The sequence below is a fragment of the Rhincodon typus genome, chromosome 2 (assembly GCF_021869965.1).
Source record: "Rhincodon typus isolate 14 chromosome 2, sRhiTyp1.1, whole genome shotgun sequence".
NCBI lineage: Eukaryota > Metazoa > Chordata > Chondrichthyes > Orectolobiformes > Rhincodontidae > Rhincodon > Rhincodon typus.
This window is the reverse complement of record NC_063333.1, coordinates 144,262,761-144,282,529: the sequence shown is the minus strand read 5'-3', so window position 1 is coordinate 144,282,529 and position 19,769 is coordinate 144,262,761. Positions and strand designations below refer to the sequence as shown.

Here is a 19,769-nt window from a genome sequence, read left to right as displayed (position 1 = left end):
TGGCCTGCTGTGTTCATCCAGCTCTACACCTTGTTATCACTGGCTTATATATGTAGGGTTTGGTGTCTATCGTATTGATGCAGTTGCAGAAAAGAAAGTAGTTGTTATGGAGCTTTATGGAATATGTACAGGTGTGCACCTGGGCACTGATATCTTTATGAGTGCTAACAAAGAATTAACTCATCTTTCTTCTTCACAAAGATGCTGACAGTTCTGCTACATATTATCAGCATCTGTGGTGGGCTCAATTTGCAGTACTTCTAGGTCTTCCTTTACTTGTTCATTTTAAGATGAATTAGATTGATTACTGTGTTACTGAAGGCAAATTACTTTTACCTGCTATTTCCTTTGCAAAGGCTCAAAGCTATATTTTTTGTGGGGCCTTGTGATCAAGTAGAAACTATCTTCTTGGAAACACTGTATCTAAGATGCAATAGAAGACTGGAGGAAAGGAAAGACTGGAACCAATCTAAATGATAAAGTTTAATAAAACCAAAAGTGAAATACTGCAAATGCTCAAAATCTGAAATTAAAACAGAATGTGCTAGAGAAACTTAGCAGGTCGGACAACACCTGTGGAGAGAGTCACAGGGATAACATTTCAAGTCCAACATGACACTTCATCAGACCAAATGAAAAGCACATTTGGACTTGAAACATTAAACCTGTTACTCTCTACACAGATGTTGCCAAACTTTATGGCTTATTTACAAGGGTTGGAGGGTTTAAGCTATAGAGGGAAGCTGAATAGGCTGGGGCTATTTTCCCTGGAGCGTGAGAGGCTGAGGGGTGAACTTGTAGAAGTTTATATCATTTGGGGCATAAATATGGTGAATAGTCAAGATCTTTTCCCCGGGGTAGCGGAGTCCAAAACTAAAGGCCATAGGTTTATGAGACCTAAGGGGCAAATTTTTCACACAGAGGTTCGTGTGTGTGTATGGGATCAGCCGCCAGAGGTGTTGGAGGAGGGCTGATACAAATACAACATTTAAAAGATAGCTGGATGGGTATATGAATAGGAAGGGGTTGGAAGAATATGGGCCAAACGTGGGCAAATGGGAACAGATTAATTTAGAATATCCGGCATGAATGAGATGGACCGAAGGGTCGGTTTCCATGCTATATATCTCGATCACTCTATAATGCTATAACCTGCTCAGTACTCCAACATTTTCTCTTTTTATTAATGGAATTTAAAACATGACTTAGTGTATTGCTTGTAACATGACATCTTTCTCTCTCCTGAAATCATATGCCCAAAAAAATGGACACCTGAGGTTGCACAACACTTTTACACCCTGCACCAGCCATCATCAAGATTCTGGACTGCTGACAGAACCTCATAGAACACACACTTAATCATCACAAAAATACAGAAACAAAATTAGAGAACTTTCATAATTATTAGTAAGCTCAATATGCACTGTCTGCAACCTAATTAAATAAAATCTCAAAATATTAGCTTACCACAGAATTTAGAGGGAAGGGAACTCCAATTAAAGCAGCCATCAGTGGTGCTATATCAGCCTGTGCAATGCAAAAGAGAAACAATTAGCTGCAACATTGAGGACAGCAGAAGTGATAAAGTAATATAAACTTACATACTCTGTTAAGTCTAATAATTAGAAGATCCAGTTGTTGAGACCTTCACTTTTTCTAATATTTGTCATTTTGGTTTAGAGCTGTTAACAAAAGCCTTAGGTGACCTTTGAGGTGTGAGCAGTGTGTTCTTTTTTAAAAGAAGGAGAACAAACTCATATTTGTTTAGAAGGTCAGGCCTGAAAGTTAATTCAACGTTGATTCTCATTCAAAGAACCCTGTAGATGCTTCGGTTCTGGAGAGGCATTATGCTCAAACAATGGAAGATGGTTGAATGTTAATGGAGGTCTCAGAGGGAAGCTGGTACCCAGAGAATGTTGGAAAAAAGACAAAGAAAACAAAGTTTGCAGAGTTTTGAACTGTCTGTTATTATCAGAAGGATTGTAGCTGCCAATGCTACAGGATGGAGGCTCAATGCTCCCTGGCTATCCTCCCAAAATCAATTTCTGGAAAGTTCGGAGAATGGAATCTCAGTTTTAAGAATTAAGTGAATATTCCTTAGAGCATACTGGAAGCCATTTGCATTTAACAGTGTCTTCAGAAGCCAAGCAAGATACAATCTCATGTATCTGTGATTTTACAGATGGTGGAGACCGCTTAAGTGAACCAGCCAGTTATAGCTCATTTGTTTGCTTTGAGATATTCCTTAACTGTGTCTGTTTGTCTGTCTGACTTTGTGTCAGTGGGTGCTAGAATCAAAGAGGATTGGGAATAAATCACTCACATTAATTATCTCATTTAACTTTACTCTGCTAAAACTACTACATTATTAATAAATCATTAATTTTTTGGCTTAATTTATAAATACGGTGTCTGCTATTCAAAAAGTCTGGTATTGGTTATCCAAAACTTTGATTAGGAGCCAAGAGGTGGGGTGTCAATTTTGATAGTCATTGGAAGTTTTAATTTTACTCTGTTGTGAATAGCAGGAATAGGGAGGCTACCTTGATTTGGCTGTCTGTCATCATGTCGCAACACAGCTAAACAATGATGATGGCTGAAATTGATATTGCCGTATGGAAGGATAATTGGGTAACGAAAATTGACAGATCATGAATGTTTTCCAATGTGTCCTTCGTTTACACCACTATGAACCAATAATCATTAGCTATATGGATTTTGTCCATTGACATTTCTTCCCTTCCTCAGAAACTCGTTTTCACTTCAATGGTGGCCTTCCTCAGATTGGAATAATTTAGGTGGCATTCATGGTTGTGAATCTATACTGACATTTGCGTAAAATCCAGTACTGTCAAGCCATTTATGTACCTGGCAACAAGTGCAGCATCTATGTTGAGTTCAGAGCACTTATTTGCATAGTGTTTGTCCCTAAAGAATGGCCCATAAAACCAGTGATGTCAGCATCTTGGCTAGGGATTCAAAATCACATACAAAAGAGGAGACAATAGGGAAGTTATGAAGAACTTTAATCATTCAAACACTGTTATATTCATAAGAGACCAGTATTTTGAAATATAGCATCTAAACAGAAGCTGAATACTGCAGAAAACAGAAACATGTTGCTGAAGCTTTTGCATTCATTAGGACAATGCAAGAATGACAAACAAACAATCACAACAGTTTACAATGCAGGAGAAAATAAAAATCTAATCCAATTGGTCAAAGGGTTGCAACAGGAAACTACAGGATCCCCAAACTTGTGTAACTTTTAAAAAAAAAAAATGAATTCATGGGACATGGGCATCACTGACTGGGCAGCATTTATTGTTTAATCTATTGTTGCCCAAGAGAAGGTGTTAGTGAACTGCCTTCTTGAATAGCTGCACTCCATTTGATGTACGTACGCATGGTGGGGAGGGAGTTGCAAGATTTTGACCCAGTAAGACTGATAGAAGGGTGATATATTTCCGATGGAACGAGTGACATATTTCCAAGTCAGGATGGTTAGGGCTTGGAGGGGAACTTGCATATGGTTGTGTTCCCATGAATCTGCTGCCTTTGTCCTTCTCAAATGGTAGTGGCTGTGCATCTGGAAGGTCCTCTTTATGGAGCCTGGATGAATTTCTGCAGTGCATCTTGAAGATGGTACACTCTGCTGCTACTAAGCATTAATGGTATAGGGAATGAATGAGGGAGTTCAAATGTTTAGGATTTCTGATTTTCAAAATAGGATATCTTTTTCTTAAGCCAATTGTTCTAAAAGAAAAAATTCATAATTTAGCTTGTGCCATCTGCATAATAAGAATATTGTGAATTTTAATCATTTCAGCATTGGTGCTGATGCCATCAGTTGCATGGATCCGTGGGTCTGGATTTTCCCCCCCTACACCTGTCTGCCTCTGTATCCTCCTTCAAGGTGCTCCTTAAAGCAGACCTTTTTGACCATGTTGCATTGAAACATAAATTTTTGGTCATCTAACAACATTAACATTGACTTATAAACAAATAAAGCACTGAACCTCCAATGTCTTATTAGGTTAAAGGTGCTGTTAAAAGACATGTTGTTGCCTTTACTCTGCTTCTGAAAGTTTAGAGTTCTGCCCAGTTTAATTTTAAAGGGAGCCTGGTGAAGGTTTTCGGCAGAGTTTGGCATGGGCTAGGCGAAAGTGAGGAGGATCGCCAATCAGATTGGCTCAGCAGATCCCCATTCAACAAACTGGCCAACACATTTATGACATATTGGAAGTAGGCATGGGGCTCATTTAACATCATATGGAATTCATTTAAATAGCAATAAACATATGATTTACAGCAGTAATGTGACACGCATCCAACCCGTCCTTATAAAATAGTTATTCCAGGTTAGCAAGATGGACAGTGATAAGCAAACCAACATTTAAAGATAGATAGGAAAGTGAAGTGGACGTAAAAGATCAGCTACAATTCGATTATGGTAGAGCAGGTTTGAGGTGCAGATAGTCTAATCCTGCTCCACTTTATGTTAACAAGATGGTATCTTTGGACTTGAAACCTTGGAGCTTAAAATGTGAGAATAGTTCAGGTGTCAGTTTTCTTCTCACAATAAGGCTTAGAATACAATGTTCAACTTTGAGCAAGATAAGGATTTTACCTGGTTTACATCTAATCGCCTCCAGTCATTTAGTTTCCATTCTGAAACAAATATCAAGAACAAATTTTAAAATGCAAGCATAATGATTTCTCAATACCTCTCACTCCCTGGGCAAAGAAAACAAAAATCACATGTTAGCATGTGATTGGTGGATGGTGTTGGAAATGGGCTTGGAAAAAGACTACTCCTCCAACTCATTTCCACCCTGGTAAAGAATGTATATCCCAGTGACTACCAGCAAGTCAGTGGCTATGTATAGTATAGACAGGATGATGGATTGTCACATCAGAATACAGTCACACCATTTTGCTCCCCTCAGTTTCACTTACAAGGTCAATGATGAATAGGAGAAGCAAGCTGAAGCATGCATCTATCATACTTGTACAAGGTAAGATTACCTTGATTTTTCCGTTTTAAGCAAGCCATTCAATGCTTCAGTAAGTAGTGGAGAGTGGGTTAAAGATTTTTTCACAAAAGCAATGTTTTTCTGTACAACAACCTTTGGATCTTCCTCTGTACCCTGTTTTCCCCAGTGAGGAAGAGCAAGAGGAGTAGAGGGACCTGGGAAGAGTCCTGATGCACAGCGGGCAAATGTGTCAGGAGAGGTGTCATTCAGCCAAAAGTTCATCCTGCATGTAATTAATTGTCCCAAATTTCTGAGATGTAAAGCACCACAAAGCAGGTTTCCCCAGGAAATGTTAAATGACTTGTGCAGGAGACCTTCAAACTGGACCTTGCAGCATCGTCTTGCACTCCAACAAAATTGATATTCAATGAATACAAAATAGACTTATTTCGGTCAAATGCGGAGGACTTTTGCAACATCTCACTATGCATGGTGCTTCATGTATGCTATTGATGCCCCACTCAGAACATCTAATTTGTACACTTTCATTTTCCCTGGACGCAAGACCATAAGACATAGAAGCAGAATTAAGCCATTTGACCCATCAAGTCTCCTCTGCCATTCAATCACGGCCGATATGTTTTTCAACCTCTTTCTTCTGCCTTCTCCCCATAACCCTGTGTCCCTACACTAATCAAGAACTCATCTATATCTGTCTTAAATTCACTCAATGATTTGGCCTCTAAAGCCCTCTGTGGCAATGAGTTCCACAGATTTACCACCCTCTGGCTGAAGAAATTCCTCCTCATCTCAGTTCTAAAGGATCATCCCTTCACTCTGAGGCTGCTTCCTCAGTCCTAGTCTCTCCTAGTGGGAACATCTTCTCCACATTCACTATTTCCAGGCCTCTTATTATTCTGTAAGTTTCAATCAGATCCTCCCTCATCCTCCTAAACGCCATCAAGTGCAGACCCAGAGTCCTCACTCGCTCCTTACATGACAAGCCCTTCATCCCCAGGATCATTCCTGTAAATTTCCTCTGAGCCCCCTTCAATGCCACCACTGCTCAAAACTGCTTGCAACATTCTAAATGTGGTCTGATCAGAGCCATTTGCCTTCCTAACTGCCAACTGAAACTGCATGTTAACCTTAAGAGAATCCTGAACAAGGACTCCTAAGTTATTCTGTTCTTCACATTTCTGAAGTCTTTTCCCATTTAGAAAGTAGCCTACACCTCTATTCTTCTTACCAAAGTTCATAATCTCACACTTTCCCACATTGCATCTTGTCTGCCACTTCTTTGTCCACTTTCCCAGCCTGTCCAAGTCCTTCTGCAGCCTCCCAGCTTCCTCAACTTTACCAGTCCCTCCACCTATCTTTGTGCCGTCTGCGATATTTTCAACAATACCCTCAGTTCTTTCATCCACATCACTAACGTATAATGTGAATAGTTGTGTTCCCAACATGGACCTCTGCTGAATTTCACTTGTCACCAGTTGCCTTCCTGAAAATGACCCCTTTATGCCTACTGTCTGCCTTCCGCCAGTCAGCCAATCCTCTATCCATGCTAGTACATTGCCCCTAACACCATGGGCTCTTATCTTATTTCTCACCTTCCTGTACTGCACCTTGTCAAAGGCCTTCGGGAAATAAGAATAGATCACGTCCACTGGCTCTCTTGTCTAACTTATTCATTTGCTCCTGAATGAATTCCACAGATTTGTCAGACATGGCCTCTCCTTGACAAAGCTGTGCTGACTCAGCCCTATTTTACCCTGCACTTCCAAGTACCATGTCCTAAATAATGGACTCTAAAATCTTACAAACGACTGAGGTCAGGCTAACCAGACTATAGTTTCCTGTCTTCTACCTCTCTCCCTTTTTAAACAGGGGTGTTACATCAGCCATTTTCCAGTCCTCTGGGGCCCTACCGGTCTCTGGTGATTCATGAAAGATCCCCACCAATGCCTCTACAGTCTCATCTGCTATCTCCTTCAGAACTCTGGGTGTAGTCCATCTGGTCCTGGTGATTCATTCACCTTCAGAGCTTTCAGTTTCCCCAGCACCGTCTCCTTAGTGATGGCCACAAAGGGAGGAGATGATGTTGCACCTGCAGCCCATTGGCTCCTTTGCCTCAACATACTGTTCTATTTTCTTACCATTTTCCTGGCAAACAGGTTTGTCCTGAATTCTGCATTGGATTTATCAGCCTTATTTTCATCAGTCCTTGTTCAGCTGTCCCTTGCAAGTAGTAACATAATTTTAACATCTTCCCAATCAAACTTCTTCACGGAATTTTTGAGACCTCAGATCTCCTAAAGCCTTCTCGTCTAGAGAAAATAATCTCAGCCAGTTCAACCTTTCCTGCTAAGCATATGATCCAAGTTCTGGTATTATCAAATTTTGGTAAAGGAGGAGACCTCTTCATTGTTGTGAAAATGATTCTGGAGGTCTGGATCCAGAAGTTTCTACTCCAAACGCAGGAATTTCAATTTTCATGGCGAGCAGGGGCTTTTTTTTTGTTTTATTTATTCACAGGTTATGAGCATTGTCCGCTAGGCCAGTATTTATTGCCCATCCCAAACTGCCAAGAGGGCAGTTGAGAACCTACTATATTGCGGTGGATCTAGAATTCCAAATTGCATATCTCTCACTCACTGGGCAGCTGCCCATATAAAACAGAAGCTACCATGCCTGATTTTTAATAGCCAGCATAGAAAAACACCAGTAAATAGATTGGACCTGACAGGAGCAGGGCTAAACTTTGCATAACTGCTGGGATAGATAGGGTATCCTTTTGGACAGTTGAGGTACCTCTTTGGTTACAGTTTCAAGACACCTTTAGGGGAAGTAAAGTGCCTTAGGGGAGTGGTAAAGTTCTCTTGGGGATTGTTAAAAGTAGACACGAAAATGCAAAAAAGCATTAGAATAGTCACATGCAACTGTGAAGTTATCAAGGCAAGTAAAATTCCTGCTCTTTTAAATATTTGACAGCAAACCATTGAAGTATTAAAAAATATTATTGCTTATTGTTTCATCACCTGTTGACGTAAGCAAGAAAACCATCATTTGTGCATTAGTTCTGCATGACTGATTTCAGAACTTTCCCTTATTACACTAGGGCATCTGTTTTACTTTTACAGTGTGATCGATAGCTCCAAGTAGTTCCATAAGTTTGTCAGGTTCCAGAATTAATTTTACCAATTTTATTAACCCAATGAAACTAAATGATTAAAATATTCATAAATTTAATATTTTATACCCTTTCACCTTGTTTCTCCCATAAGAAAAACATCTTGAGTGCTGGTCATGTTTTTTTGATCAAGGTTTCCACAGAAAAAAAAATTGAGCAGACTAGAAAGTGACTAATGTTAGATTTTTTGAAAAGCAAGATTCATTCAAAATAGTTTAATACTCCACAACGGCGACTGCACTTATAAAGGTGACTGAATGACTGTAAACTGCCTCAAAATGTCTTGTGCTTGTGCAAGGTGCTAAATAAATATCAGTCTTTCTTTAGTGAGTTATTTCCAGTAGGCTGCCTAAAAGACATCAAATTGGAATGTTATTAAATATACCTTGGAGAAAAGCATCTTGAAATTGTTGATTTGACTCAACCAACGGCCCACTTATTCCAGCTCCCCATGCAACCAAGGGTGTGAGGGTTTCCGAGGGGTGGCCTGCACCATGCGAACCTGTATCAGCAAACAAATTCAAAATTTACAAATTAATGTGATGCATCAAGACGCATTTTTTCAAACAGGTCTTGACAAAACGACAAAGACACAAAGGAAAATTTGCTCATATACATTTTCTCATACCACACAGATAGACACACACACACACACACACATCCATTTTCAAACCTATTTCTCCCATGCAGACCTTGTTCAGCTCTAAGAAAACAGGTCATTTTGTGGAGAAATATCCCTGGTGCCAGGTCAATTTTCATCTTGCTAACTTCTATTTATAAAACAGCAGCAGGACAAAAATTGGAAAGCCATCACTGAGGTTGCGCCTGCTGTGATTTTTAAGGCAGAGTTCAATCTGGGTAGTCAGTGCTCCCCCTGCAAAACTTGCAAGAACCTAATAAATAGGCAGAGGTCAATGGATGTTGGTGGAATGCCCAACACTATTTTTGTCAATTGCTCTATCAACACTACTTCCTGAACTCACTCCAAGCCAAGAGTTTGTACAGGTTCGAGGGCACCCACTGCCCTCATGTTTGTCAAGTGTTTGCCACTCCCAGAGGTTGTCAGCTACTGTTCAGTACAATTTATTTTGCCGGGAAGACCATAAGACATAAAAGCAGAAGTCGGCCATTCAGCCCATCAAGTCTGCTCCACAATTCAATGAGGTCATGACTGATTTGATAAACTTTAAGTCCACTTCTCTACCTGTTCCCATAAACCCGGATTTCTTTATGGATTAAAATCTGTCTATCAAAGCCTTGAATGTACTTAATGACCCAATATCAACAACCCTCTGTGGTAAAGAATTCCATAGATTCAAAACGCTCAGAGAAGAAATTCCTCCTTATGTCTGTCTTAAATGTGCAACCCCTTATTCTGAGATTATGTCCCCTTGTCCTAGACACTCCAACAAGGGGAAACAGTCTTTCTGCATCTACTCCGACAAATCCTCTAAGAATCTTATATTTCAATATAAAGATTCTTCTATATTCCAATGAGTCCAGGCCCAATCTACTCAAACTCTCCTCTTAAAACAATCCCTCATATCTGGTACAGCCTAGTGAACCTTCCCTGTTCTGTCTCCAATGCCAATCTATCTTTCCTTCATTATGGGGCCCAAAACTGTTCACAGTATTCTAGCTTTAGTCTGACTAGTAACATATATAATTTTAGAAAATCCTCCTGACATTTATTCTCTATTCCCTTTGAAATAAAGGCCACTATTCCATTTGCCTTCCCTATAATCTGCTGAACTTGGACACTAACTTTTTGTGATTCATGGACGAGGACCCTCAAATCCATCTGTTCTGTGGCTATCTGTTGCCTTTCTGCATTTAAATTATAATCATCTCCTCTGTTCTTCCTGCCAAAATGCATAAGCTCAATTTCCCCACAATATATTCCATCTGTTATGTTTCTGTGCACTTATTAACTTGTCTATATCCCTCCACAGTGATGGGTTTCTTGGATTCCTTTTTCCTGCTAGGAAGGATACTTTACCAGTTAGCATGATTGCCTTATACTTGAGGGTTTGAGCCTTGGCATCACAAATGCAGAGGATACATTGCCTCTGAGATCACTTTCAGAAAAATCCCAATAGATGCCTGCATCCAACAAGAAGACGACGAAATTTAGCTGGAAATGCACACTGTTATCACGTTCCAAATGAGCGCCACTCCACTTACCATCCCATTCTTTGTCCCTCTCTTAAGCCCTCATCAATCCATTCTCCCCCCTCCCCACTCCTAATCTTGCAGCAAATAGTGAGGGCTGGGAAAGGAGTGGTGAGCAGGAAGTGGTACAGATTCAGGAGAGAAACGGGCAGCAAATTAAAGGCACCAAGGGTTCAGGAGGCAGCTGACGGAGGTGGACGACAAGTGCAAGACAATGACATCTACAGTGAGAGAAACCAGAATTGTGCCAACAGATGGAGTGGGCTGCCAAATGGGCATAAGTAACTGTTCCTGTTCGTCAGCAGGAACTGGAGAGTTTCTTTTGCAAAGATTATTTGCCACTACCAGTAAAGGCATTGGTGCAGCACCATCTGATGGCAAATGTGATCTACTGCACTAAGAATTCAGACAAATAGCTGAACATCAGCAGATTACCGAGGGCATAACATTTGGTACTAAACCATGCAAAGTATCATGATTCCCATGCCACTTATAAATGCCATATCCTTGGAAAACCTGACACCATTCAATATTTTGTTAATTACATAATAGTTTATTAAATGCCAATGGACTATAATGTCAATATTCTTGTTCTTACCCCACTCTGTCATCCCATGATCAGAAGTATAGATGAAGGCAGTCTTCTTATCATTTCTGTAGAAGTCTTCAATGACAGACACAACTTCTTCAATACCTTTATCGACTATTCGGATATTTTCCTTGTACTCACTGAATAATAAATATTTGGAATCAGGTGTTAGAAAAGTAAATCCACACACTTCTGTAATTTACAGTGAAAAACAGCCTTTATAAAATGTCTTTCATGATCTCAGGATGTGCCAACTACTTCACTGCCAAGGAAGTAATTCTGAAGCATAATCACTGTTGTAGTGTAGGAAGCATGGCAGCCAGTCTGAGCACAGTAAGTTCTTTGAAATACCAATGACAAAGCCACCACATAATGTTTTATAACACTGAATCGGGAATAAACAATAGCCAGGACACAGGGACAACTTCTCTGCTTCTCTTCAAAATAGTGTCATGGGATCTTTTGCTTGCGAGGGCAGGTGAGACTACAGTTTAAAGTCCCAGCTGAAAGACAGCACCTCCGACAGCATAGCACTCCCTCAGCACTGCACTGGAGCGCTAGCTTAAAATTTATGTTTATATCCAAGATTGGCACTTCAACTCATAACCTTTTGACTCTGAAGGGAACACATTACCAACTGAGCCATAAACTACTGGTTTTTTTGCCAGCTCATTCAAGCTAATTAGAAAACAAAGAAAGTTACGAAAGTGGTGTAGTAGTCAACAGCCACAAGAACAACATGATATTCTGTATACTTTTGAACAGCAGTTTCTATTCATTCGGTTCAAATATCAAATACAGGAACTTGACAACATGGAGTGATGGACTACTGGCTTTTCAAACCTGATAACCCAAGCTTTGGATTGGAGTGTCAGCTATCCAAAGTGAAGTAAGTTAGAGCAATCTCAAACGAGTTTGCAGTCAATTATGTGATTAATTGAGAAATCCCTCAAAGACCAGAATATGACATGATGTCAAAGATGCACAGGTGAAAGCCACACTCACATTATAAAATAATTTCCAAATTCAGATATGCGAATGGTTTCGATGAATATAGTATGACCTGCGGGTGCACCTGACAACAATGTAAAGAACAAAAATGCAATCTTTCAATGATAAAGTACAATGGAAAATTAATGAGAGAAAATACCACACAAATCTTATCTACAGACATTCTAGAGAAAGAGTAACATCTCGAATATTTTTGATGACAAATGCTTTTTCATAGTCTACAAAACATAGACAAAAGTCCTTGTTTACTTAGAATCATAGAATTTTACAGTACAGAAGGGGGTCATTTCTGTACTGAGTCCTGAAAGAGCTACACAGCTAGTGCCATTTTCCAGCCCTATCTCCATAACCGTCTAAATTCATCACTTTCAAATATATATCCAGCTCTTTCAAAACCTCCTGTAAAGTCCGCCTCCACCACTCTCCCAAGCAGCACATTACAAATCCTAATAATTCTCTGAGCAAAGAAGTTCCTTCTCATCTCACGCCTAGCTCTTTTGCTGACAATCTCGAATCGTTATCCCTCGTCACTGACATACCAACAGATGGGAACAGAAGATCCGTCTTTACTTGTCAAAATTGCTCATAATTTTGTAAACCTCAGTAAAAAGTGATCTCTTAATCTTCTCTGCTCCAAGGAAAATAAGCCTAATTTCTCTAATCTTTCTGAGGAAGGGTCACCGGACCCGAAACGTTAACTCTGTTTTCTCCTCCACAGTTGCGGCCAGACCTGCTGAGCTTTTCCAGCAACTTTGTTTTTGTTCTCTAATCTTTCCTTGTACCTAAAATCCCTCATTCCTGGGATCATTCTAGTCAATCTCCTTTACACTGTCTCCAGAGTTTTAACATCCCTCCTTAAATAAGGTGCCCAGTTCTGAACACAAAACTCCAGTCATCATCTGACCAATGATTTGTAGAGGTGTAGCATCACTTCCTTGCTTTTATACGCTATACCTCTTTTATAAACCCAAGGATCCTATAAGCCTTCTTAACAACTGTTTCAATTTACCTGGCCACCTTACACTTTTAGATATTTATTGAAGATTGTTCTTACAAAATAAATGCTGACAACACAGCACTTTTCACAGAATCAGGAGGGCCCTACAAAATATCTCTCATGAACTCAAATCTAGAAGTTTAGAAAATGGATTGAGCATGAACACCAAAAAGATTCTTAAAATGTAGTGAGAAGGAACTAAAGGGAAGATTCCCAGAATGTTGATAGTGAGGAATTCAGATGGCAATGCCATTGACTATCAAGAGGAGATGGTTAGGTTTTAGACATGCTTGCCAAGCCGGTGGATTTGGTTGCAAATGTTCGTCACCCTGCTTGGTAACATTGTCAGTGTGCCTCCGGTAAAGGAGATCATTAGATTCTCTTTTATCAGGGATAAGTATTGCAGGGCACTTGTGTGGCACACTCATTACTTACCAAGTTTCTACTCAAGCCTGAAAGTTATCCAGGTCTTGTTGCATATGGATGTGAACTGCTTTAGTGTCTGAGGAGCCATGAATCATGCCAAACATTGCGCAATCACTAGCAAACATTCCTGCATGATGGAGGGAAGCTCACTGATGAAGCAGCTGAAAATGGTTGGGTCTAGGACACTATCCTAAGGAACTCCTGCAGCTATGTCCTGGAATTGAGATGACTGACCTCCAACAAACAACAATCAATGAGAAAAAGATGCTGTTACCATCGTATTCCAGCAATAAAAAAAAAATGAGATTCTCAATAACAAATCCCATAGGGAATTCAGGAGAAACTTCTTTACCAGAAGAATGGCTGCTTTAGAACCACAAGTACTTCCTTGGATGTTAACCACTTTGGGATATTGTGCAGTTATGAAAGGTGCATAAAAATGGATGTCTTTCTTTTTTCATCATTACGAACATTGAAAGAATACTGATTAATCCTTTTGGCACTACATTCCCTCAGTGGGAAACAAAAACTGGGGACTGCAAAGCACTTAAGATCCCAAAGAATTTAAAAATGATTTTCTCAAAATGCCTGTTCGACATATCAACCTGGTTATGAGTAGCTAAGTCCATTGTGTTCAAGAGGTGTTTTATTTCAGAAAGAGGAGGTAAGAAAGAAAGAAGGGTAATTTGAGTACAACCACATGAAAACCGTGACAAACAGCACAGTTTTTTACAGAAGTATTCCAATTAGTTGAGAAATGCTAACAATGTTGGATTTGACGTGTTGGATTGGCAGAGTGGATTGAAAGTTATCCTGCTTCTCAACAGACTGTTCACAATAAAGGTGATAAGCTCATGACATGATCATATTTGAGCAGCACACAAGACTTACCCTCAGTTAGCACCCAATTTTTGGGAGTAAAACATTTGCACACTGGTGGGCAATGGGTCAAAATCAGCCCATTTTATTCAGGGAACACTTAATAATTTCCAGTGACAAGATATGCCAATAAAATGCATTAAAAACCAGAGCAAACATATAATGGCATGTAGCACAACCTCACCACATTCATCACTCTGCAATTAAAAGGTAATCAAAGCCTAATAATGATAATTGCATTAAAAAATGGGATTCGTAAAATTTTACATTATGTCTAGTTTTACGCCAGAATGGGAGCTGAGATTCCATAGGTGACTTGCATAAGGGCACTGCCGTACTCACGGATTGCATGAGCTACATCAAGGCCGGACTGATGCCTTGTACCAAGTTTTAGATCGATTGCAAGCATCAGAAAAATGATGTTGAAATGAATTTCATCACAATGTTTTTTTGTTGCAGAATTTTACATGCTGCCAAAGAAAAGCTACTTGAAAATAGAATTGGTTTGAACTTGAACCATCTTCTCAAGCCAATGTAAACTAAAGATTATCAGGATACATTATCTTCCATCTATACATAGTACTAAACACTTCACTCTTCTATTTAGCAATGCTGTGCTGTAAATACTATGCATCAGGCTATTTGGCCCGAGAACTTCATGCCATGATTTATATTCCATGTGAGTTTCCACCAACCACTCTTCATCTAACCATCAACATATCCTTTCACCTCTTTCTTCCTTGTATGCCTATTAGATTCCCTTCACAATGCAGTAATACTATTTGTTGAAATGTCTTATGGCAGCAAGTTTCCCATTCTGATCATTGCTGGATAAAGAAGCTTCTGCTGAATTCTTGACTGGGTGTATTACAATTATGGCCTTGGTTTCTGGTTTCACCCCTAAGTGGTAACATTATTTGTACGTTTGTGCCATCAAACCCTTTCACAATTGTGAAAGCCTCCATTATGTTAGCCCTCAGTGTGTTCTAGAGATGAAGCCACATTTCACTGCACAACACCACCTTCTGGTCACGAAACATGTTAACTCCTCCTCCTCCCCCCCTCCTTGGGTGACATGCCCATCCTGGGCCTCCTCCACAATGACGCCACCCGCAAACTGGAGGAGCAGCACCTCATATTCTGCCTTGGGAGCCTATAGCCCGATAGCCGGAATGTGGATTTTACCAGTTTTAAAACCTCCCCACCCCCAGCCTCATCCTATGACCAACCCTCCCTCTCATCTCCGCCCCCTTGTCTGGACACCTGTCCATCTTCTCACCCTCCTATCTGTCACTTCCACCTCACTGACCAATCCTGACCACTGCTTACATGCACTCACCTATCACCATCCCACCTACCTTCCCCAGTCCCACCCTTCCTCTCTCTATTTATTTCTGAGCTCCCCTCCCCTTCCCCACTTCTGAAGAAGGGTCCTGACCCAAAACGTCAGCTTTCCTGCTCCTCTGATGCTGCCTGGCCTGCTGTGTTCATCCAGCTCCACACTTTGTTATCTCAGGACAACTTCTTGTTGCGCTTCACCAATTCACGTAAGCAGGCACCAGGATATAACACCTTATTCAAATACAGCGATCAAAGAAAGTCAACAGAATGTAATTATAGCACAAGTAATTTCATGCAATAATCATAGCTCAGCCACTTAATCCAAGTATTGTCTAAATTATGGTCACTAGACTTTCATCAAGGCAAATAGGTCATTCCTAAAGGTAGGTCAAAACTTGTTAGTATTTTCTACTGTCTTCTTGATGATACACCCTCCTACACCCAATTAGTCTCAGCTACAAACTTTTAAAACACTCCCAAGTCTCTCTCACTTTCACACTGAATGAAAAGGGGAAGAATTCATTCTTTTTACTCCCAATTCATTTCCTATTTACGGTGCTATGATGTTCATAATATCTCTCACCCCTATTTTAACTAACAACCTCCTAGGCGTAACCATACTAAATGCTTTCTTAAAATCCATCTCCAGCATCCTTTAGTCCTACTCCATTCATCCATCCATTCAATGACTGTCAAAAAAAATAAAAAATAGGCTTTTAGGTTGGCTAGACACATATTTCACAACATCAGGCAAGTTTTCCAAATATTCACTTCTAATGGATTTTTGCAGTTTTTCAACGGCTGATTTTAAATTCACCAGCATACAGTCCTTAATTTGTCTGATAATTGGTTTTGAACAATAATTTAACATTTTCTGCCTTTCAACCAGGCAATCTGAAGCTAGCAAACCTTGAGAGATGGAAAAAGGTACAACTCAAACTGCAGAAAAATGATATAAAAATTAAGAAGTACAAGAGAGAATCACCTTGACATTGGCCTGTGAGCATGCCCATTGGTGTCCAGCCCAAGTAAATGCAGGAAATAAACAACTTGATTTTGTCTCATTTTCTTTGACAGCAGTTCATTCTTTTTGGCAAATTCAAAAAACTCCTATTGGAAAACAAAAGAAAAGACATTAGGATACTGGGAAATAACGATCAATTTACATAGCCAGGTACAGTAATGTTCCTTCTATTATCACCCCACATCATGTCTCATCCTCCCATGTCTTCTTTCATTAACTTGCATTTGTATAGTACCTTAAATGTTATCAACCATCCCACAGCATTTCACAGGAGGGCTGTCAAATGTAATCTGATACTGAGCTATATGACAAGATATTAAGGAAGATGGCTAAAAGCCTGATGAAAGGGGTAGGTTTTAAAGGACACTTTGAAGGTAGAGTGAGTGGTAGGGAGCAGAGACATTTATGGAGGGAGTTCCAAAGCTTAGGGCCTCAACAACTAATGGTGGAATAATGAAAACTGGGAACAGACAAGAGGCCAGAATTAGAGGAGCATCAAATTAAAAAGGGGACAGCAAGTATCTTCTGAAAGAAAGTCAGCTTTTTCCAATTCCTACTGGTAAACATCTAAACAGGTGAAACACATTCCTGATACCTTGACTTCATTGAAAACCCAGGTGTCCAGCTTTGAAGGATCCTGAGCAGCAAAGTCCTCCTTCTCAGCTGGGTACATGTGCGTATAGATGTGATCACCGCTGGCACCTGCAGCATACAAGAATGTTGATAACTTAAACCAGGATGATTAAATAATGAAAAGTAGATACTTTGTACACAGGAGTTTGTACACCCTGATCAAACAAACACATGAAATAGTAACAGGAGTAGGCCACTTGGCCCCTGGAGACCGCTCCGTGTTTCAATAAGAAAAGCAGCACAGAGCCATGCGCTCTTTTAACAAAAATTCTGACAGATAGTTCAATTGAAGTTCTAACTGAAAAACGAACCATGTTGTTTTGGACCTTAGTAAAGCAGTATATATAGTTTTCTGCATTTCCACTAATATGCATTCCCAGATTTTATGACATAGGGGAATTATTTTCTACAATTCCACTAAGGCACCACACATACCCAACATCCCTCCCCAGAATGGAGGGAAAAGGTTCTCAGAAATGATGTGTTGTTTTCTATTTTAAAAATCTAGATCAGAAATACGCAGGCATCAAATCTATAGTTTCACACGGTGCGATGACAGATCAGGTCATTAAAAAGTAGGAACAGAAATCAGCCAAAGTTGACACAAGCAAGTTGAAACATGCTGTGCTGCATCATTTTAGAATTCTATGTTAGAGAAGGGCAGTGAAAGTGTCTTTGAAAGACAATGATAGTCCTCCTAACGAACAACTGCTTCAAGTCATGGACCGATTTGCTCACAAACACCCCAAAAATTGATATCCAATAATATTTATTATCACTCCACCATAATGACAGGTCAGTACTGGAGCCATGACAATAGGTTGTTCTCCAAATATAATTTTAGAAAAAAAGAACTTTGAACGTCAGAGGCAGTTTAATGGTAAATCCCCCACCACAATAGGAAACTGTATACATAATTGTGGAGCACATGTCCTATATACATTCTTGCTTGTTTTCTTGAATTTTATAACTGTTCAAAAGTAAACCACAGTGAATACACTGGAGTAGAAACTTGATCTCTTTTTAAATGTTTTTCCTTTTTTTAAAATATTCTTCCCATTTTCAAATCTCTCCATGGTCTCACCTCTCCCTGCCTGTGTAACCTCCTTCAGCCCAGCAACCCATCAAGATGTCAGTGCTGCTCCATTTCCTATTTTCACTGCTCCTTTAATGGTGGCCATGCCTTCATTTGCTTGGGCCTGAAGCTCTGTAATGCCTCCCTAAATTTTTCTACTCACTGCCTCAAATCTCCACTGGACATTCCTTACAGCCTAGCTCTTCACCAAACCTTGTATTTTAAAAATTGTTATTTTTGAGGGCTTATGTTGCAGCAACAAGACCAGTGTGCCTTACCTTTCGCAAACATTGGTAAAATGTCAGGACTTCCCCAGCACCAGGTGTATTTGCTCTCATTAAAAACAGAATCAAATTCCACTGGGTTTTCTTTCCAACCTGCATAAATTATAAGATTAAAGGCAAGAAATTGTATCTACTTAATTAATAAATTACACCAACTTCTGAAATTCTGCCAACTTCTGACATTACTGCAAGACCTCGCTGGGTGGTGCCTGAGTTCAACCATTTTCAAATACTTTATCAATTACTTTCCCGCCAATAATAACACCACATGATGAAGGAGCAAAAGTAGGCCACTGAGCCCAACAAGTATGTTCTGCCATTCAAAGGATGCATGGCTGATGTGTTAATTTTGATTTACTGGGTTTTCCTCATAACCCTTGACTCCCTTACAGATTAAAAAAACTGCCTCTCAACTTTGAATATAGTTAATGACACAGTCTCTACAGCCCTCTGCAGTAAAGAATTCCACAGACTGACTAGCCTCAGAGAAGAAATTCCTCCTCATTGTCTTAAATGGGTGAATTCTTACTCCAGTCCTAGACTTCCTTCAAAGGAAAACAACCTCCCCACATTTACCCTGTCAAGACCCCTAAGGTGGGAAATGGAAGTGTTTGCTGATGAATGCAGTATCCAGTATCACTCAATTCCACAGATACTCAAACAGCCGGTGTCTATAAGACCTGGAGAACCTTTGAGCTGGGACTGCTGAATGGCATGTAATATTTGTATTTAAAAGAAGTGTCAGGCTGTAATCATCTTCAAGAAGAAAAAACCCCTAACTATACCTCAATGATGTTCAATGGCATTACCATCATTCAATCCTGCTATCAACATCAATGAGTTACCATTCGCTAGCTATACAAATACTGTGACAATAGGAACAGGCTGGGAATTTAACACACCCTAAAGCCTGTCCACCATCAACAAGGAACAAGTCAGAGCATGAAGAAATAGAACTCATCCAGTTTTGCCTGGATGGCTACAACTCCAACAAAGTTCAAGAAAGGTGGAACTATCATGACAAAGCAGCCCCTGGGTGGCACCCTGTCCATCACATTCAAACTATACAAGAGACAGTAGGAACCGCAGATGCTGGAGAATCCAAGACAACAAGGTGCAGAGCTGGATGAACACAGCAGGCCAAGCAGCATCATAGGAGCAGAAAGGCT

At 40.0% G+C, this 19,769-nt stretch overlaps 1 protein-coding gene across 7 annotated transcripts in view; it reads right to left on the bottom strand.

Moving 5' to 3' along the window:
* Window positions 1-19,769, bottom strand: part of pign (phosphatidylinositol glycan anchor biosynthesis, class N) — a 97,524-nt gene that overhangs the window by 67,605 nt on the left and 10,150 nt on the right. For all 7 annotated transcript variants that reach the window (XR_007265618.1, XM_048616921.1, XM_048616911.1 and 4 more), the window contains exons 4-10: window positions 18,595-18,693; window positions 17,204-17,310; window positions 16,570-16,694; window positions 10,940-11,070; window positions 8,555-8,671; window positions 4,631-4,671; window positions 1,468-1,527 (exon numbers count right to left, since the gene is read on the bottom strand). Coding sequence is in view for 6 of the 7 variants with exons in the window: in XM_048616921.1 (XP_048472878.1) it covers window positions 1,468-1,527; window positions 4,631-4,671; window positions 8,555-8,671; window positions 10,940-11,070; window positions 16,570-16,694; window positions 17,204-17,310; window positions 18,595-18,693 (680 nt within the window). In the remaining variant the exon portion in view is untranslated. The remainder of the gene's footprint in view (window positions 1-1,467; window positions 1,528-4,630; window positions 4,672-8,554; window positions 8,672-10,939; window positions 11,071-16,569; window positions 16,695-17,203; window positions 17,311-18,594; window positions 18,694-19,769) is intronic.